The sequence below is a fragment of the Erinaceus europaeus genome, chromosome 2, assembly GCF_950295315.1.
Source record: "Erinaceus europaeus chromosome 2, mEriEur2.1, whole genome shotgun sequence".
In the NCBI taxonomy this organism is placed as follows: Eukaryota; Metazoa; Chordata; class Mammalia; order Eulipotyphla; family Erinaceidae; genus Erinaceus; species Erinaceus europaeus.
In genome coordinates this window covers 140,055,552-140,077,021 of record NC_080163.1, presented here as the reverse complement: position 1 = coordinate 140,077,021, position 21,470 = coordinate 140,055,552, and the positions used below count along the sequence as shown (strand labels likewise).

The window sequence follows — 21,470 nt, the reverse complement described above, 5'->3', positions numbered from 1 at the left end:
TAGCACAGAACCTCAGGTTTGGATGTCCCATTGGAGTCCAAGGCCTTTGAACCCCTGACCAGTGGAAGGGCTATGATCACTCTTTCTCCAGACACTGCCCAAACTAAGCAGTGGTGAAGGGGCCAGCTGGAGCGGGAGTGATACCAGGACAAACAAGGAAGGCCCTCGGGTGGAAGATTCAGCTGAGGGTTCGGACACCTGTTGCATTCTCTTGACATCGGTTGTCTCAGGGCAGAGTAGAGAAGGCAGTCAAATCCTCGGCCTGATCAGCCCCACCACCCTGAACACCCCTCAGGAGCTAAGGCCTACCCCGAAGCACCTAGACCAGAAAAGGGGCGTCATGGGGTAAGAACCTGGGAAACACAACCGCCCGTCCGGCACAGTCTCTGGCCTTTTTCCCCCAGGCCCATACCTTTGTAGTGGACACGGAGGTTGCCCTGGGAGAGGCCAATGTAGTTGTACTTGTCCTTGGGGCTCCAGGAGCGCGGCAACGGAGTCTCATGCTGATTGACCGCAGGGTATAGCCGCTGCAAGCGCCGGCTCAGCTCCTGCTCTCCGGGGGACGGCAGCCCGCCCCCAGCGCCCCCACCCGAGGAGTCTCCAGCTTGCGGGCTCCCAGCTCCCGGGTCAGCCGTCGCCGCCGCCATCTTGGAGGGAGCTGCTATTGTGTCACTGGGGGCGGGGAGGAGCGGGACCAGATCCGCCCCGCTCAGCCAATGGCCCGCGAGCCAGCTGGGCCCTCTGGGAAAGCGAGTCCAAGTCTGGTACCTCTCTCAGGACACCGCCACACCTTGCCGCCATTTGGACTCCACATCCCACAATGCAGAGGTCTCTAGAGTCGGACTAACTGGAGCTGGTGAGGAATTTTGGAATATGCAGTACAAATCTGCTCCACCAAAAGTCGGCCCAGCTGAGACTTCGAGACATCGGAAACTACATTTCCCTCGGGCAACGCGATCTCAGCCCCTCAGTTCATCTCCTTTGCCCAGGGTCTCAATTTATTTTCCTGCCTCAATTCTAGTAGCTAGGATCCAGTCTGCTGTTGTGACTAGCTCCAAGGAGATGCCTCCACGAGGTATGAGTGCACATTTGCTGCTTGGCTTTCCTACAATACCCGGTGTTGGAATGGGGGCGTGGCGCAACCCTGACCCCGCCTCCGCCGCTGGGTTGCTGGAGCCTAGTCACCATGGCGACAAGCTGTACACTAAGTTAGCTTCCCAGGCCCGGAGTGCTCGCTGCCTGGCTACCTGAGTGAGGGTCATGGCATTCCCAAAGCCTGGGTTATTCTGCTTCGCGACTAACACGAGGTAGGCACTGGCCAGGTTGATTTTAGACAGAAGGATTGAGTACGTCCACAAAGAGAAAAGGGTACCTGATCTGGACCTCTGCATCTCCTGCCTCAGTCCTTTGATCTGGGTCTCCAGTCTCGCAGAAATACTACAAAAACTGAACCTGAGTTAACTTGTCAGCCTATTGAGTACGTTTACTACAAGCAAAAGGGCAGGGGCACGTTACTTATTAATAGGTCATCTTGCAGGCCTGCAGAATAGCTCACCTGGGAACCAGGAGATTGCATAATAGTTATGCAGAAGACTTTTTAAAAAAATATTTTTCCCTTTTGTTGCCCTTGTTTTATTGTTGTAGTTATTATTGTTGCTGTTATTGATGTTGTCGTTGTTGGATAGGACAGAGAAATGGAGAGAGGAGGGGAAAACAGAAAGGGTGAGAGAAAGATAAGACACCTGCAGACCTGCTTCACCACTTGTAAAGCGACTCCTTCGCAAGTGGGGAGCCAGGAGCTCGAACCAAACCTTACGCTGGTCCTTGCGCTTTGCGCCACGTGGTTGTTTTTTTGTTTGTTTGTTTGTTTGTCTTTTTACCAGAGCACTGCTCAGCTCCGGCTTATGGTGGTACAGGGATTGAACCTGGGACTTTGGAGCCTTAGGCACGAGAGTGTCTTTGCATAACCATTATGCTATCTACCCCTGCTACGCCATGTGCTCTTAACCCGCAGTGCTACCGCCCGACTCCCTTGTAGTTATTGATATCGTCGTTGTTGAAATAGACTGGGAGAGACGGAGAGAGTATGGGAAGACAGAGAGGGGGAAAGATAAGACACCTGAAGACCTGCTTCACCGCCTGTGAAGCGACTCCCCCTGCAGGTAGGGAGCGGAGCGGGGAGCTCGAACCGGGATCCTTATGCTGATCCTTGCGCTTTGCTCTTAACCCACTGTGCTACTGACCGACCCACCGAGAATATATTTTCTACACATATTTATAGAGCCAGGACTTGAACTCAACAATGTGAGACCCAGAACCTTACCTTTTAGCTACAGGAGTAAACTGTTTTCACCCACTAGTTTATGACAAAAATGCTTATTGAATTGCTGACTGAGCCCTAAGTGGCCCAAGCACATCTTATGGCCTCAGAGTAGCTCCTGCTTAGCATTGCAAAATGTGATAACAAGCTCTGTTAGCCATAAAAGCCACAACATATACAGATTAAAAGAATAATGTTAGCAAGATACCTTTTTAGTTTTGGGACCTCAAGAAAGGTTCTTAAAGTTTCAATCTCAACTTTATTATCTCAAACCTAGGAATGATTCAGCCTTCCTTACAAACATTGTTGGGAATATTTTGGCAAAATTTGTGAAGCTGTTATCACAGCCCTTAAACTCAACAAGCAACAAGTTTAATGAAAGTTGTCTCCCTGATATACTATTCCAAATGCAAACAGTAATCTCTAACCCAACAGGGTATGCTATCTTAAAAGAGAAAGTTTAAGGGTAGGGGTAGATAGCATAATGGTTATGCAAAGAGACTATCATGCCTGAGGCTCCAAAGTCCCAGGTTCAATCCCCTGCACCACCATAAGCCAGAGCTGAGCAGTGCTCTGGTAATAAAAAAGAGAACGTTTATAAAAAAGACCCGGGTTCAAGCTCCCAGTCCCCATCTGCAGGAGGGAAGCTTCATAAGCAATGAAATCATGCTGCAGATGTCTCTCCTTATCATCACCTTCCCTTTTGATTTCTGTCTCCTATCCAGAATAAATGAAAGAAATAAAAAAATTTCCCTTCTCACCTACTTCCTATTAGAGTTCTCTCACTCACTCCAAAGTTAACCTTAGCAAAGCAAGGACTGCAAAAGTTGAATAAGTTTAAAAAAAATTAAATTAGGGCTAGAGATAGCATAATAATAAGGATAAAGACTTTCATGCCTGAGGCACCAAAGGTCCCAGGTTCAGTTGTCCCCAGCACTACCATAAACTAGAGCTGAGCAGTGTTCTGGTCTTTCTTTGGATCTTTCTCTCCGTATCTCTCTCATTAACAAATAAATAATAAATATTTCTTAAATATTTATTTATGTATTTATTCCCTTTTGTTACCCTTGTTGTTTTATTGTTGTAATTATTGTTATTGATGTCGTCACTGGATAGGACAGAGAGAAATGGAGAGAGGAGGGAAAGACAGAGAGGGGGAGAGAAAGATAAGACACCTGAGACCTGCTTTACTGCTTGTGAAGACTCCCCTGCAGGTGGGGAGCCAGGGGCTCAAACCAGGATCCTTAAGCCAGTCCTTGCACTTGGCGCCACGTGTGCTTAACCCGCTGCGATACCGACCAATTCCCAAGTTCAATCCCCAGCAGCACGTGTACCAGAATGATGCCTGGTTCATTCTCTCTCGCTTCCTATCTTATAAATAAAATCTTTTTTTAAAAAAAGAAAGAAAAGAAAAGAAAGAGGATAGATAGCATAATGATTATGTAGACTCTAATGCCTGAGGCTCCGAAGTCCCAGGTTCAATGCCCTGCACCACCACAAGGCAAAGTTGAGAAGTGCTCTGGTTAAAAAAAAAAAAGGGAGGGCGGGTGGGATGGGGAAGAGACCAGAGTACCACTCTACTCCAGCATATTGCAGTGCCAGGAAGGGAGTAAATGTAGGACTTTTTTTTTTTGCCTCCAGGGTTATTACTGGGGCTCAGTGCCTGCACCATGAATCCACTTCACCTGGAGGCCATTTTTCCCCCTTTTGTTGTAACCTTATGGTTGTTATTGTTGATGTCGTTTGTTGTTGGATAGGACAGAGAGAAATGGAGAGGAAGGTAAGACAGAGAGGGGGAGAGAAAAACAAGACACCTGCAGACCTGCTTCACCGCTTGTGAAGCCACTCCCCTGAGTTGGGGAGCCAGGGGTTCTAACCCGGATCCTTACGTAGATTCTTGCGCTTTGCGCCACGTGCTCTTAACCCACTGCACTACCTACCGTCTGACCCCCAAAATGTAGGACTTTTTTTTTTTCTTTTGTGATCACAGCACTGTCAGCTCTGACTTTTGGTGGGTGGGGGAACTTTAGAATTGAATTTGGGACTTTAGAGTCTCAGGCATGAGAGTCTGTTTGCATAACCATTATTCTTTTTTTTTTTTTTTCCCTCCAGGGTTATTGCTGGGCTCGGTGCCTGCACCATGAATCCACCGCTCCTGGAGGCCATTTTGCCCCCTTTTTGTTGCCCTAGTTGTTGCAGCCTCGTTGCGGTCATTATTGCCATTGCTGACGTTGCTTTGTTGTTGGATAGGACAGAGAGAAATGGAGAAAGGAGGGGAAGACAGAGAGAGAGGGGAGAGAAAGATAGACACCTGCAGACCTGCTTCACCGCCCGTGAAGCGACTCCCCTGCAGGTGGGGAGCCGGGGCTCGAACCGGGATTCTTACGCCGGTCCCTGCGCTTAGCGCCACGTGCGCTTAACCCACTGAGCCACCGCTCGACCCCCTGCATAACCATTATTCTATCCACCACACCCTGATTTTTTTTTTGCCTCCAGGGTTATTGCTGGGGCTCGATTCCTGCACTATGAATCCACTGCTTCTGGAGGCTATTTTTCCCATTTTGTTGCCCTATGTGCTTGTTGTAGTTGTTATTGTTGACATAGCTGTTGTTGTTGGATAGGACTGAGAGAAATGGAGAGAGGAGGGGAAGACAGAGAGGAGGAGAGAAAGACACCTGCAGACCTCCTTCACCGCTTGCGAAGCGACCTCCTGCAGGTGGGGAGACGGGGGCTTGAACCGGGATCCTTATGCCGGCCCTTGCGCTTTGCACCACCTGCGCTTAACCCGCTGCGCTACCGCCTGACTCCCGTTTTGGTTTTTATTTTATTTTAATGAAAGAGAGAGGCAGTGGGGGATAGGCGGTAGCATTAGCTAAGCACACATGGTGGGAAGCACAAGGACCAGGACCGGTGTAAGGATCCCCATCTTGAGCCCCTGGCTCCCCACCTGCAGGAAGGTCACTTCACAAGCGGTGATGCAGGTCTGCAGGTGTCTAGCTATCTCTCCCCACCTCTGTCTTCTCCACATCTCTCAATTTCTCTCTGATCTATCCAACAACAACAACAAAAAGGAACTTTTTTTAATTTTTAAATTTATTATTGAATAGAGATAGAGAAATTGATAGGGGAAGGGGAGTGACAGTGAGACACCTGCAGCCCTGCTTCACCACTTGTGAAACTTTTCCCCTGAAGGTGGGGACCAGGGGCTTGAACCCAGGTCCCTGCATACTGTAATGTGAGTGCTTAGCCAGGAGTGCCACCACCTGACCTCAAGGGTCAAGATCTTGTTAACAGCAACTCTGGGAATCTGGAGGTGGTGATGGAAAACTGAATTCCTGGTTCTGTGTGGAGAGGAAGTCATGTCTTGTTGGTTGGGAATGGTGAAGGTGCTCTCCCCCCCCCCCCCATTCAGGGTTTTGCCATCCACAGTGTCTTCTCTGTCTCTTTGCAGGTCATATCAGGAGTCTTCAGGAGTGACCATAGATGATACCTCCCTCCCAGAAAAGAACACATCAAGTCGCAAGTTCTCTCAGAAGCCAAAGACACTGGTCAGTGACAATGCCCTGTTGGAACCTCAAATGCTAACTCCTATATCCTATCTGCTTCCCTCTCTGTGACCCAAAAGCAGCCACATACCTGTAATACATTCACTAGATCCCCATAATAAACCTGGTGGGAAAATACACTAACTCACAGTGGAGCACTGTGGACTGTTTGGTTAGTGGTTTTCATTTGTGAGAGTGTATCTCATGAGAAAAATTTAGGGATACAGGAGCTACACAGTTTTTGAAGCTAGAGACTCCTAATTGCAGGAAAGGAAAGGGGTAGTGTATTTTCCTTTTTTTTTTTTAAGATTTTGTTTACTTATTAATGTGAAACGTAGGAGGAGAGAGAAAGGACTAGGCATCAATCACCCTGGTACATGTGCTGCTGGGGACTGAACTCAGGACCTCATACTTGAGAGTCCGATGCTTTATTCACTGCGCCACCTCCCGGACCACAAGGTAGTTTATTTTCTTCGAAGACACCAAGTGCAGTCACGGGCACCAAGACCCTGTAACTTGGGCATTTGCCCACTCTCCTTTCCCCTCAATGAACCAGAAACTGGACTCCACACGCTCTTTTTTTTTTTTTTCTACTCCACTGTGGCAACTCCAATCTCCACCTCAAGAGGGAGGTATTTCCCTCTTCTGCCCTTGAGTAGTCCTTTACATCTAGGGAAAAACAGAATGCCTTTCCTAATTAGGTAGAGGCAGAATCTTGGGACATGAAGCTCTCTCCCCCTGCAGATGGAGAACAGGATCTTGAACCTGAGTCCTTACACACTTGAACAGGACACACTATAATATAATATGTGTGTTCAATCAGGCATGCCACCACCTGTCCCCTTCTCATTATCTTACTTTATCTCTCATTAAAATAAAAATTTTAAAATTTATAATCTTGTATTTTTTAATTTATTTATTTCCCCTTTTGTTACCCTTGTTTTTTATTGTTGCTGTAGTTATTATTGTTGTTGTTATTGATGTTGTCGTTGTTAGATAGGACAGAGAAATGGAGAGAGGAAGGGAAGACGGGGGAGAGAAAGACACCTGCAGACTTGCTTCACCGCCTGTGAAACGACTCCCATGCTGGTGAGGAGCCGGGGCTCCAACAGGGATCTTTACACCAGTCCTTGTGCTTCACGCCACATGCGCTTAACCCACTGTACTACCACCTGACTACCAAGTTTAGTTGTAGTTTTATATGTTCATATATATATTGCCTACTCCCAAAAGTCTTTTTTAAATTTTTTTTAAAGATTTTATTTATTTATTAATGAGAAATACAGGAGAGAGAAAGAACCAGACATCACTCTGGTACATGTGCTGCCAGGGATTGAAGTCAGGACCTCATGCTTGAGAGTCTAGTGCCTTAGCCACTGCGCCACCTCCTGGTCCACTTTTTTTTTTTACATTTTTTAAATTATGTTTATTTATTTATTAGATACTGTCAGAAATTGAGAGGGGGGAGTTGAGCAGCAGCACAGCGGGTTAAGTGCAGGTGGCACCAAGCGCAAGGACCCGTATAGGATCCCGGTTAGAACCCCTAGCTCCGCACCTGCAGGAGTGTCGCTTCACAGGCTGCAGGTGTTTTTCTTTCTCTCCCCCTCTCTGTCTTCCCCTCCTCTCTCCATTTCTTTCTGTCCTATCCAACAAGGACGATCTCAAGAACAACAATAATAACCACAACAATAAAACAACAAGGGCAACAAAAGGGAAAAATAAATAAATATTTAAAAATAAATAAATACATTAAAAAAAAAGAAATTGAGAGGGAAGGGGTTGATAGGGAGAGAGACAGAGAGACACCTTCAGCACCGCTTCACCATTTGCAAAGCTTTCCCCCTGCAGGTGGGGCCCGGGGACTCAAAACCTGGGTCCTTAAACATTGTAGTGCACTCAACCAGGTGTGCCACCACCTAGCCCCAAAAGTCTTTTTGTATAACCATTAAGCTAGATCCCCAGTCCTTTCTATACCTACTCTTTTTTTTTTCTTTATTGGGGAATTAATGTTTTACATACAATAGTTTGTACATGCATAACATTTCCCAGTTTTTCATATAACAATACAACCCCCACTAGGTCCTCTGTCATCCTTGTTGTTGTTGTTTTTTATTTGTTTGTTTTGTTTTTAACCAGAGCACTGTTCACCTCTGGCTTATGGTGGTGTGGGAGATGGAACCTGGGACTTTGGAGCCTCAGGCATGAGAGTCTGTTTGCATAACCATTTTGCTATCTACCCTCTTCCCATGTCATTCTTCTTGGATCTATATTCTCCCCACCCACCCACCCCAGAGTCTTACTTTGGTGCAATAAGCCAGTCCAATTCAGGTTCTGCTTCTGTTTTCTTTTCTGATCTTGTTTTTCAACTTCTGCCTGAGAGTGAGATCATCCCATATTCATCCTTCTATTTCTGACTTATTTCACTTAACATGAATTTTTCAAGGTCCATCCAAGATCGGCTGAAAACGGTGAAGTCACCATTTTTACAGCTGAGTAGTATTCCATTGTGTATATATACCACTACTTGCTCAGCCACTCATCTGTTGTTGGACACCTGGGTTGCTTCCAGGTTTTGGCTATTACAAATTGTGCCGCCAAGAATATATGTGTACTCAGATCTTTTTGGATGGATGTGTTGGGCTCCTTAGGATATATCCCCAGGAGAGGAGTTGCAGGATCATAGGGTAGGTCCATGTTTAGCCTTCTGAGAGTTTTCCAGACTGTTCTCCACAGAGGTTGGACCAATTGACATTCCCACCAGCAGTGTAGGAGGGTTCCTTTGACCCCACACCCTCTCCAGCATTTGCTGCTGTTACCTTTTCTGATGTATGACATTCTCACAGGAGTGAAGTGATATCTCATTGTTGTCTTTATTTGCATTTATCTGACAATCAGAGATTTGGTGCATTTTTTTCATGTGTTTCTCAGCCTTTTGGATCTCTTCTGTGGTGAATATTCTGTCCATGTGCTCCCCCCATTTTTGGATGGGGTTATTTGTTGTCTTGTTGAGATTTGCAAGTTCTTTATATATTCTGGTTATTAGCCTCTTATCTGATGTATGGCATGTAAAGATCTTCTCCCATTCTGTGAGGGGTCTCTTGGTTTGGATAGTAGTTTCTTTAGCTGTGCAGAAGCTTTTTAATTTTATGTAGTCCCATAAGTTTATGCTTGTCTTAGTCTTCTTTGTAATTGGATTCGTTTCATTGAAGATGTCTTTAAAATTTATGCGGAAAAGAGTTCTGCAATATTTTCCTCTATGTATCTGATAGTTTGTGGTCTAACATCCAAGTCCTTGATCCACTTGGAATTTACTTTTGTATTTGGTGAAATATAGAGGTTCAGTTTCATTCTTCTGCATGTTTCAACCCATTGTTTCCAACACCATTTGTTGAAGAGACTCTGCTTTCCCCATTTAATAGTCTGGGCCCCTTTGTCAAAGATTAGATGTCCATAGATGTGGGGGCTTAATTCTGGGCTCTCAGTTCTATTCCACTGGTCAGTATGTCTATTCATGTTCCAGTACCAAGCAGTTTTGATGTCAGTGACCCTATAATACAATTTGAGATCTGGGAGTGTGATGCCTCCGGTTCTGTTCTTTTTTCTCAAGATTATTTTGGCAATTCTAGGGCTTTTCTGGTTCCAGATAAACATTTGTAGCATTTGTTCTATTTTCTTAAAAAATGTGCTTGGGATCTTGAAGGGACTATATCTAGTCTTATTAACAATTTGAAAGTAACTTGTTGGAAAACTGGGAAATGTTATGCATGTACAAACTATTATATTTACTGTTGAATGTAAAACATTAATTCCCCAATAAAGAAATTAAAATAAAAAGAAAGTAACTTGTGTGCATCATAGAATTTTTTTTAAATACAGAATTTAAATCCTCATGGGCATAGCATTAGAAAATGATACCTACTGATTACCATTTGGATTATTTCCTCCATTTTTTGTGGTCTATCATCTCACCTGGCATGTTAATTCCCTAATTTCAGGCTTTACTTAACCCTTTTTTTACATTTATTTATTTATCTTCCCCTTTTTTGCTGTTGTAATTATTATTGTTGTTATTGATGTCATCATTGTTGGATAGGACAGAGAGAAATGGAGAGAGGAGGGGAAGACAGAGAGGGGGAGAGAAAGATAGACACCTGCAGACCTGCTTTGCCTGTGAAGCGACTCCCCTGCAGGTGGGCAGCCAAGGGCTAGAACCGGGATCCTTATGCTGGTCCTGGTGCTTTGTGCCATGTGCACTTAACCTGCTGCACTACCACCCAACTCCCTTTACTTAACCATTAGAGCTATATAGTATTAGTATATTCCCATGTTAAACTCTATGTAAACATATTGCATTGCACAATAATCTTCTACTTTCAGATATTTATTAATTTATTTAATAGAAATAGAAATCAAGGGGATGATGTCTCCCCCCTCTACCCATCCCTTCCCTCTCAATTTCTCTGTCTCTATCCAATAAATAAATGGCAGGGAGGCAGGATAATGGTTGTGCAAAGAAACTCTGAAGCCTGAGGTTCCAAGGTACCAGGTTCAAAGTCCAGCACCACCGTAAACCAGAGCTGAGCAGTGCTCTGATAAAAATAAATAATATTTTTTAAAAGAAGGACAGAGAGAGAGAGAGAGAGAGACCTACAGCACTGCTTCACCACTTGCAGAGCTTCTCTCCTGCAAGTGGGGGCCAAGATCTTGAACCTGGATCCTTGCACATTATAACATGTATGTTCAACTTGGTACATGCCCCACACTTGGGAGATTTCTAATTGTTTGCTAATTGCTCCACAATCATAAGTAAGGCCCTTGTGCCTGCCGTTATCCATATAGATGCTGCTCTGTCTCTTTCTGTAATCCCACCCCTAGGCCTCAGGCCGCCAGCTCCTACTCACAACAGAAGTCCTCCTGCTATTTTTCTGAGGTGTTGGTGCTACCCTTGCAGTGTTTATGTCCTTTCCCCTGCCCTCCCACCCCCACTGCCTTTCCCTGCTGTGACCTCAACAAGTCCTCCATGCACTCATTTAAGCTTTGTTGAACCTCAGTGACACCATCACAACCTCTCCTCCCAGTTGGCCAACCTACTGGGCCCTTGCCAATCAGGCCTCACACTCCTGTAACCTGTACTGATTTCAGTCACTACCTGCTGACCTGTGCTTTTTGCTTTACTTCTAACCCCACCTCTACTCCCTCTCTGTTGATAGGCCACATCATGAAAGCAGGGCTACTTCCTTTTGGTATTCACCTATTATTTCTGTTTGTTTGCTTTTGCCATCAAGATTATTGTTGGAGTTTGGTGCCTACACACTGACTCCAGCAAAATTCCACCCCCCACACACTTTTTCTTTTTTTAGAGGAAAAAAAAATAAAGACAGGAAGAGAGAGGGGGAGAAAGGCAGGTGGGAAGTAGGAGCTTGAACCCAGGTCTTCACCCATGGTAATGTGTGCACTCTACTGGGTATGCCACTGCCTGACCCCAAGAGACCAAATTTTAATTAGGAATCATATTAACATGTTGAAGGGCAGGGTGGGGGTATAGCATAATGGTTATACAAAGAGACTTTCATGCCTGAGACTCTCAAGTCCCAGGTTCAGTCCCCCATACCGCCATAAGCCAAACTTGAGGAGTGCTCTGGTTAAAAAAAAAAAGTTGTAGGGCTGGCAAAATAACCTACTTAGATAGTGTGCTACTTTGCCATGTGCACAACCCAGGTTCAAGCTTGGGCCTTACTACATTAAAGGAAGCTTTAGTGTTATTTTAGTCTCTCTGTCTCTCACGTTTTTTTTTTAGCCAGAGCAATGTTCAGCTATGGCTTATAGTGGTGTGGGAGACTGAATGAGACTGGGATGAGAGTCTTTTTTGCATAGCCATTATGCTATCTATGCCCACCCCTCTATTTTTTCTGTCTCTATTTAAAAAACAATAAAAATAGGGAGTCAGGCGTTAGGGCAGTAGATTAAGCACACATGGCACTAGCGGAGGACCGGTGTAAGGATCCCAGTTCGAGCCCCCGGTTCCCCACATGCAGGGAAGTCGCTTCACATGAGGTGTAGCAGGTCTGCAGGTGTCTATCTTTCTCTCCCTCTCTCTGTCTTCCCCTCCTCTCTCCATTTCTCTCTGTCCTATCCAACAACGAAGACAGACAATAATAAAACAACAAGGGCAACAAAAAGGGAATACAAAAAACAATAAAAATAAATAAGGGATGTTGTAAAAATAAAATCAATGCCAACAAGATAGCTCAACTGGAAAAGTTATCTGCTTTGCCACACACTCGACCTAGGTTTGAGCCTAGCCCTCACTACACTGGAGGAAGCTTCAGCACTGTGGTGTCTTTCCATATCTCCCTCTGTCTCAGATTCTCTTTCTTTCCTTTTACTCTTTTTTCAATCTTTTAGTATTTATTTATTTATTTTCCCTTTTGTTGCCCTTGTTTTATTGTTGTAGTGATTATTGTTGTTGTTATTAATGTCTTCATTGTTAAATAGGACAGAGAGAAATGGAGAGAGGAGCTGCTTCACCGCCTATGAAGTGACTCCCCTGCAGGTGGGGATCCGGGGACTTGAACCAGGATCCTTAGGCTGGTCCTTGTGCTTTGTGCCACATGGCTTAACTGGCTGCACTACCACCCGACTCACTCTTTTACTTTTTTTTTTTTTTTTCCTCCTCCAGGGTTATTGCTGGGCTCGGTGCCTGCACCATGAATCCACCGTTCCTGGAGGCCATTTTTCCCCCCTTTTGTTGCCCTTGTTGTAGCTTCGTTGTGGCTATTATTATTGCCCTTGTTGACGCAATTCGTTGTTGGATAGGACAGAGAGAAATGGAGAGAGGAGGGGAAGACAGAGAAGGGGAGAGAAAGATAGACACCTGCAGACCTGCTTCACCGCCTGTGAAGCGACTCCCCTGCAGGTGGGGAGCCGGGGGCTCGAACCGGGATTCTTATACCGGTCCCTGCGCTTTGCGCCACATGCGCTTAACCCACTGCGCCACCGCCCGACCCCCTCTTTTACTTTTTTTTAATTTAAGATTTTATTTATTAATTTGAAAGATAGGAGGAGAGAGAGAGATAAAGAAAGAACCATATATCCCTCTGGTATATGCGCTGTGAGGGATTGAACTTGGGACCTCATGTTTGAGAGTCCAATGCGATATGCACTGTGCCAACTCCTGGACCACTCTCAGGTTCTCTAACTGAAAAAGTCAGCCTACAGCTAGTGAAGCTCCAGTGATAACAAAATAAATAAGTAAGTAAAATCAGGGCCTGAGCAGTAGTTCACCAGGTGTGGCATATGCCTTGCTGCTTCCCACTGCCCCTTTGACACATGGGAGGTGCTATGACATCAAAAGAAGCCATGGTATGTCTATCTGTCTCTGAATCTGAATGAAAAAAGCAACTAGAAGGGTGAAATTGAGCAAGCATGAGGCCCAAGGTCCACAAAAATAGATTAGAGATTAGCTAGAAGCTGGGGATAAGAGATAGCATATCATCAAAGATAGATGAAAGTCAGCAGCTAGGGAAATGACTCAGTGGACAGAGTATATGCTGTGCACGCATGAGACCCTGGGCTGAATCGCTGGCACCATATATGCCAGAGTACTGCTCACTTCCTCCTGGTCATTAAATAAACAAAAGCAGTGTTGCCATGGTAACCCTACCTGTTCTTTCCTACAGTCTTGTCAATTCTCCATTGGCAGCCAAATCTCCCCATGGCCCACATATACCAGTGGTCAGACTATTCTGCATAATCGAAAGCCCTGTACGGTGGACTATCGGAAGCGAGCTGGGTAAGCTGGGGTCAGTCCAATGAAGGACAGGCTGGTACAGACCTATCCTGGGGCCAGAATACAGGACAGGGGTATATATTGTCCCAGACCAAGAATGCAGGGCTCCTGTAGAGTGCCCATCATATCTCAGCCCACTACCCCCTGCAGAAGCTTGCAACATCCTGTGAGCACCACCAAGCCAAGGTACCTGGAGCGGCTGGAGAATTACTTACGCAAGGAGCTCCTCCTGCTGGACCTGAGCACAGATTCTGCCCAGGAACTAAGGTTGCAGGTCAGAGCCACAGAATAATGGTGATAAGAAGGTGTGTGTGGGGGTGGGGTGGGGGTGGGGGGTGGCTAGGAGGAGGAAACCGTACTTGCTAAGTCAAGCACTTCAGACCTTCAGGAAAGGCTGGACTCTCCAAGTTGTTCTGGCTCCCCTTCCTGGTAAGAGCAACATGATCTATGACAAAGGCAGCAGGTAGGCAGGGCTGCCAGTGTGGATTCCAAACTTTCCTGAGCTGGAGTTTCTTCATCTGAGTCAGGTGGATTGGATGCTGTCTCCACTCTCCTCAAATGTGTTTCCCAATGCCCAGCCTGGGATGCTGGACATCAGTGAAAGGAACCTGCATTCTGGCAATAGGGGTCGTATGAGGTCCCTGGGTCCACTGACAACAGCCTTGAGCTTGAACAACTAGTATGTACAAACACACACATACACAGAGAGATCTAGATGCAGCCTAGAGTTCAGTACATATTGGGAGGGGTGCGGGGGTAGATAGCATAATGGCTATGCAAACAGACTCTCACGCCGGAGGCGCCATCAAGTCCCAGGCTCAATCCTCCCCCGCACCACCACCACAAGCCAGAACTGAGCAGTGCTCTGGTTAAAAAACAAGGGAGTGCTCTGGTTAAAAAACAAGGCAGTAGCACAGCTGGTTAAGCACTTGTGGCGCAAAGCACAAGGACCAGAGTAAGGATCCCAGTTTGAGCCCCCGGCTCCCCCTGTCTTTCTCTCCCCCCGTCTTCCCCTTCTCTCCATTTCTCTTTGTCCTATAAAACAATGACATCAATAACTACAACAATAAAACAACAAGGGTACAACAAAAGGGAATAAATAAATTAAAAATAAAAATAAGTTCGAGCCCCCAACTCCCCACCTGCAGGGAGGTCGCTTCACAGTCGGCGAAGCAGGTCTGCAGGTGTCTATCTCCCCCTACACCCCACCCCCATCTTCCCCACCTCTCTCCGTTTCTCTCTGTCCTAACAACGACATCAATAACTACAACAACAATGAAAACAACAAGGGCAACAAAAGGGAAAAAAATAAATACATATTGGGAGAATCACCAAATCTGAGATCAAATAGGTCTAATGCTGGGGAATTCCTGACTTCTGACTCGGTCACTGACAGAAGCATTTGCTGATCACCATCTTTTTTTTTTTTTTTTTTTTAACCAGAGCACTGCTTAGCTCTGGCTTATGGTGGTGCAGGGGATTAAACCTAGAACTTTGAAGCCTCAGTCATGAGAGTCTCTTCACATAACCATTATGCTACCTACTCCTGCCACCTGAGCACCATCTATATGCAGACCTGGGTGGCGGAGGGGCTGCTTGTACTCTGACTCACAATCTGAAGATACTTTACCAACAGGGAGAGACTAGAAACCTTGGAGAAGACATAATGCTGCGAGGTGGTAAGGCTGGAATTCAAACTGATTTCAGAGTCTGTTTTCATGCTAGCATAGTGCTGCCTCCACATATTTCCTGTTTGTTCCAACTGGACAGGAAACCACCCACTTACTTGGAAGTTCAGATGCAAGGCTGGAGCCTTCAATTTGCTCCTGCCTCCAGAGGATTCTAAGATGGGTAGGGGCACTGGTGGGAGAGCAGCTGAGGCAGAGTGCATGGAAGAGGCTGGCTGCCTGGATGGCCACAGAGGGGAGCTCCTAACCCAGGGCATCTGCCAGACCTCAGAAACAGGAGAGGCCGTCAGAGAGCAGGGACAGGGCTGCCTCCCAGCTCTGCAGCACTATGAGACCCAGATGGTTCCTAGGGTACTCATTTTTAAAAAATATTTATTTATTCCCTTTTGTTGCCCTTGTTGTTTTATTCTTGTAGTTATTGTTGTTGTTGTTATTGATGTTGTCATTGTTAGATAGGACAGAGAGAAATAGAGACAGGAAGGGAAGACAGAGAGAGGGAGAGAAAGATAGACACCTGCAGAACTGCTTCACTGCCTGTGAAGGGACTACCCTGCAGGTGGGGAGCCAGAGGCTTGAACTGGGATCCTTCTGCCAGTCCTTGTGCTTCACACCATGTGCGCTTAGCCCGCTGCACTACCACCCGACTCCCTGGGGCACTCATTTTAATGTGGGTCACCCAGCAGCTTCATGATAGCACTCCTACAAGCTAAGCAAAGCAAAACCCACTGTGAGTGGCACAGGTTATAGGCTTGGTGACAGGTTCCTTTTTCTCACCAGCCTTACAGAGAGATCTTTGAGTTCTTCATAGAGGACTTCAAAACATACAAACCACTGCTATCCTCCATCAAGAATGCCTATGAGGTGATGTTGGGTAAGTCTGCGACTTCCTAACTGGGGGCCAGCTGGAAGTGGCAGAGGACCCTCACTCTTTGGGTTCTGCAGCAGGGATGGGGCAGCTCCCACCTGGGTCCTGAGGTCACCAAGCGCCACTTACTCTTTTTTTTTTTTTCTGATAATGTCCTGTAATAGGGCACCTGACCACCCCTTTTCCTTAGGAAGCATGGTAGAACAGTATCAGTAACAAATAGAATACCTTTTCAGGGAGCTGGGCAGTAGCGCAGCGGGTTAAGCGCATATGATGCAAAGTGCAAGGACTGGCGTTAAGGATCCCAGTTAGAGCCGCCAGGCTCCTCACCTGCAGGGGAATCCCTTCACAGGTAGTGAAGCAATCTGTAGGTGTCTATCTTTCTCTCCCCTCTCTGTCTTCCCCATCTCTCTCGATTTCTGTTTGTCCAACAATGAACGACATCAACAACAATAATAACCACAACAAGGCTACAACAACAAGGGCAACAAAAGGGGGGAAAGGAATAAATAAATACTGAAAAAAATAGAATACCTTTTTTTTTCTTTAGTATTTATTATTCTCTTTTGTTGCCCTTGTTGTTTTTTTATTGTTGTTATTATTGATGTCGTCATTGTTGGATAGGACAGAGAGAAATGGAGAGAGGAGGGGAAGCAGAGAGGGGAAGAGAAAGACAGACACCTGCAGACCTGCTTCACCACCTGTGAAGTGAGTCCCTTGCAGGTGGGGAGCCGGGGGCTCGAACCAGGATCCTTCCACTTGGCGCCACATGCGCTTAACCCGCTGAGTTACCGCCCGACTCCCCAGAATACCTTTTCAATTATAAGTGAGGCCCAGGAGAGAGGACGTACCTCGGAGAAGTGAAGAGGCTCTCCCATTAGGCTCGGGAGGTGCCAAGCTTGGGACAGCTGCAGAACTTTAGGAATAGTGGGAAAGGGCACAAGGAGACCCATGTTCATATCTGAACTCCATTCCTGGTTTATAATTAAGTACAAGAAAGCCCTAAGCAAGGGCCAGGCTTTGAACAAGATGTGCAGTTTACAAGGGGCAGAGCCACTCACTGTGAACCAAGAACCAGTTTCTCCTAGCTGTTCATTCTTCATGGCCCCCAAAGGGACTCTCCCACCTGTTCCTGCTTAGCCTACCAGAGGGAGAAAATTCGGACTCTGGAGCCCTTGAAGACCAAGCTTGTCACTGTGAATGAAGAGTGCAATGAAAAGATCTTGGCTATGAGGGCTGAGGAGAGGTACGAAATCACCATGCTAAAGAAAGAGAAGATGGATTTGCTAAAACTTATTGACAAAAAGAATGAGGAGAAGATCTCACTGCAAAGCGAGGTGAATGGGATTAGCAGTGACTGATTCTTTGAGCTCCTGCCCATTCACACACCCCAGGACTGACCTGAGACAATAAACAAAGAAGTGATCCCCCCCATTGCCTCTACTCTTTTGCCTAGACTGGTACACTGATGGGGATACCCTCATGCTTACCCTTGCTCTTTGGCTTAGCCCTGGCTCCAAGTGCCATCAGAGTGCTGTTCCTTGGTCAGTCTCCTCTGTATCTTTCCTGTTCCCAGGCCCTCATGTGGTCACCCATCCCTCCCCCTGTGGTTGCTAGACACAGACAGCAGTTCCTGATCCAAGAAATCACTTTCCCAACAGGTGACCAAATTGAGGAAGAAATTGGCTGAGGAGTACCTGCACTACCTCAGTGAGCGAGATGCCCGTAAGATCCTTATTGCAGACCTGAATGAGCTACGGTATCAGCGAGAGGACATGTCACTAGCACAGTCCCCAGGTAAGCCTGGAGGAAGCTTCTTTCTCCAGCAGGCATTGAACTCTAGAAAGCTTTTCACTGTCCCTCCTTGAGGAGTCTGATACCACCACTCACCGACCATTCACTCAACTCTCCTAATATCTACTTGTTACCCACCTATTCACGATAAATGATCCCTACTGCTACGCTGATTCTGAGCTGTACTGATGATCACAGAATCATCATTTGGTTAACAACCAAACTAAAGAAATAGCTCGCTGGGTTGGGTTCTACCGTTGCTATACATCTGACCCATGTTTGAGTTCCTGTACCACATGGGAAGTACCATGGCACTGGAAGAAGCTCCAATGCTATAGTATTTCTACCTATCTCTCTGAATGAACAAGCATCCTAGAAGCAGTGGAATCACACAATACATAAAAATTTCTGGCAACTGAAGAAGCCTAGACTCCCTGAGGGGCAGGACAAGCCTGGACCCCCACCTCCTGGGCTTCTCTATTTAGGCCTAATGCCCTAGGAGCTTCCAAATTGGAAGAACAGAAGGGTCTGGGACATACCCCAAGAGATATTCTTTCCCTGGCCTGGGCTACAAGCGCCAGAGCCAGGGTGACACAAGTTGGTGGAACCCTGGCAGGAGTCTGGGGGGAGGATCCTGTGAAGTTAACACTGGCTCTGAAGATGGTCCGGCAAGACCTGACCCGCACACAGATGGAACTCAACACCATGAAGGCCAACTTTGGAGACGTGGTACCCAGGAGGGACTTCGAAATGCAAGAAAAAACAAACAAGGATCTGCAAGAGCAGGTGCTGGTGGGCAGGCAGGGTAGGATGGGGTCATATGGGTGGGCAGGTACTGGGGACCAATCACCTTACCCACAGCTGGAGTGCCTGAAAGCAGACTATGAAGAGGTGTGCAAGGAGCACGAGATCCTGCTGCAGTTGCATATGAGCACACTGAAGGAGCGGGACCAGTTTCATTCTGAGCTGCAGGAGATCCAGAGCACCTCCACCCCAAGGCCTGTCTGGATCAAGTGTGAACGTAATGATGGCCTTTGGGGCCCCCTAGGGTGGCTCAAGGCTGTGATCTGAACTTCAGCTCTCCTTCTCCACCTACAGATGTGGTGGCTGGGGGCCCAGAACGCTGGCACATGCTGGCTGAGGGCAAGAACAGTGACCAGCTGGTGGATGTGCTCCTTGAGGAGATTGGCGAGGGCCTGCTCCGGGAGAAAAACTTCTTCCCTGGTCTGGTAGGGAAGTCCCTGGGTTTGGAGCTAGGGTCAGAATAGTCAGTCCATGCTGCTGACAAAAGTCAAGATTCTAAGGGGATGAGATGGGCTCTACCCAGCCTGATGGGGGAGGGCACAGACAGGCCTGGAGATGAGCTGGTACTCTTCCTTCCAGGGCTTTGGGGAACACATCCCCCCATTTCTTCGTTTTGATGGTGTTGTGGAAAACAAGAAGCCAACCAAGAAAGAAGTGGTAAAGCTCATCAGGGATTTCTGGAAGGAACGTCTTGCTGAGGACCAGGTCAGATCTCACTAGGCATTCTGGACTCAAGTGCTAGGAGCAGAGGAGGGCCAGGTGATGAGGATGGGGGCAGACTGACCAAGCAGTCTTCTCTTCATCCTACAGAAAGAGAAGTTCTCAGATTTCTTCTTTAATTTCCTGGAGCATCACTTTGGGCCTGATGATGCCATGGCCTGGGCTTATACTATTTTTGAAAATATCAAGCTCTTCCACTCAAATGAGGTCATGAGTCAGTTCTACGCAGTTTTGATGGGAAAGGTGAGCTTGGGCTTGGCTCTCTAGCTTTTGTTCCCAGAATAAGCCATCTCTGTCCCCACACTCCAAGAAGCAGCAAGTTAGTGAATGCTTTCCTCCCTGTAGATCAAAGAGAGCGTTTACATCAAGGAGAAGGAGACAGTAGCACAGCTGCTAAAGGAGATGACAAATACTGACAGTCAGAATGAGGGCTACATCACCATAGAGCAGTTAAGGTGAGAGATTGGTCAGCTACCCCACATTCCTGTCCAACATCTCCTCTGGCCAGGTTCACTGGTGTGCAAAAGGAAAGAGGACGCCTTGTAGAAAGTCATAGCCTCAATGCTGGCTGACTTTTTTTTTTTTTTTTTTTTTGCCTCCAGGATTATTCTGGGGCTTGGTGCCTGCACTACAAATCCACTGCTCCTGGAGGCCATTTCTTCCCCCTTTTGTTGCCCTTGTTGTCCATCATTGTTGCTGTTGTTGTTGGACAGGACAGAGAGAAATGGAGAGAGGAGGGGAAGACAGAGAGGGGGAGGGAAAGATAGACACCTGCAGACCTGCTTCACCACCTGTGAAGTAACTCCCCTGCAGTTGAGGAGCTGGGGGCTCCAACCGGGGTCTTTATGCCGGTCCTTGCGCTTTGCGCCATGTGTGCCCAACCCGCTGTGCTACTGCCTAGCCCCCGCTAAGTGTTCTTTTAACATTAGTGGAGGTAGCAGAGGGATTCAGAGAAGTGGCTGGGTAGATCTCAGCTAGTCCCCTGTGGGTCTCATGTCTCCTAACAGCACTGTCCTCAAGAGTATCTTCCCTGTCAAGAAGGATGAAAGAATGCAGGAGTTGATGGAGGCAGCAGGCTGGCACCCAGACATCAGCAATTCAGACTTTATCAAATACAGCTCATTGTTCTTGGAGGTGGGTGGGGATGTCCAGGAACTTGCCCAGTCCTGCCTTAGTTTTTGTTGAACCCCTACCAATGGACCCTAATCCTGTCCTGTGACCCCCCTTACAGGATGAGGAAGGCCAGGGTACGCCTTTTATACAAAAGCTGTGGGAACAGTACACTGCTGAGAAGGATGAGTATTTACAGGACCTTAAGCAGGAGCTGGGCCTGGAACTGTGAGTGACCCTGGGGCCCTCAAGCCCACTTAGCCTTAGGGAAATTCTACAGCCTGGGCCACAGGGTGGCATCTCACGTTCCTGGGTCTCTCTGTACACTGAGCGTGGCTCTGGGCACTAGATACTGCTCAAACTGTCTGAGGGAATCTTGGGGTTTGGGGTACAGAGAAGAAGGATCAAGCCAGTCTCTCTTTTTCCTTGTGTGGCAGCAATGATAAGGTGAATCTAGTCAAGGTCCGTGAGGCCTTAATGAACATTGATCCCAGTCTGGACAAGCTGACACTGAAGAAGTATTTGAGCTATGCCTTCCAGTTGACAGAACTGCCAGAAGAGGGTGATGAGATGGAACAGGAAATTGTGGCATCTGTCCAATCTGCACTGGAGCAGCTTCATATGTCTGACACTAGGCGTATTGGGCCTCGAGAAGCAGAGCCTACAAGCTAGGCTCACTGTAGACAGCACCAGTGCTGCAAACCCTGACTCTTAGTATAAAACTGTTTGTGTGAACTCATGCTCTTCTCCAAGTTGTGCTGGGAGTTGAAGGGCGTGTGTGTGTGTGTGTGTGTGTGTGTGTGTGTATCTGGTGCCTGCCTGATTGGCCCCAGGA

At 46.9% G+C, this 21,470-nt stretch overlaps 2 protein-coding genes across 8 annotated transcripts in view; one reads left to right on the top strand and one right to left on the bottom strand.

The window, feature by feature from the left end:
- Positions 1-759, bottom strand: part of RANBP10 (RAN binding protein 10) — a 73,450-nt gene extending 72,691 nt beyond the window's left edge. The window contains exon 1 of one of the 2 annotated variants that reach the window (XM_060185337.1): positions 413-759. In XM_060185337.1, the coding sequence (XP_060041320.1) occupies positions 413-647 (235 nt within the window). In that variant the 5' untranslated portion in view covers positions 648-759. The remainder of the gene's footprint in view (positions 1-412) is intronic. The other variant, XM_007517723.3, reaches the window with a different exon arrangement.
- Positions 692-21,374, top strand: TSNAXIP1 (translin associated factor X interacting protein 1). 6 transcript variants are annotated; one of them, XM_060185332.1, is made up of 16 exons: positions 1,207-1,307; positions 5,772-5,868; positions 13,545-13,657; positions 13,805-13,928; positions 16,120-16,213; positions 17,348-17,544; positions 17,869-18,004; positions 18,618-18,787; positions 18,863-19,022; positions 19,100-19,230; positions 19,385-19,510; positions 19,616-19,768; positions 19,871-19,980; positions 20,533-20,659; positions 20,757-20,863; positions 21,073-21,374. In XM_060185332.1, the coding sequence occupies exons 1-16, from the start codon at positions 1,261-1,263 to the stop codon at positions 21,305-21,307; spliced, it is 2,127 nt and encodes a 708-aa protein (XP_060041315.1). In that variant the 5' UTR covers positions 1,207-1,260; the 3' UTR covers positions 21,308-21,374. The 6 variants fall into 6 exon arrangements, with proteins under 6 accessions (XP_060041319.1, XP_060041313.1, XP_060041317.1 ...); XM_060185330.1 differs by having other exon boundaries at positions 1,206-1,307; positions 18,618-19,022; XM_060185334.1 differs by lacking the exon at positions 20,533-20,659 and having other exon boundaries at positions 1,206-1,307; positions 18,618-19,022; positions 21,073-21,218.
- Positions 21,375-21,470: the final 96 nt, after the last annotated feature.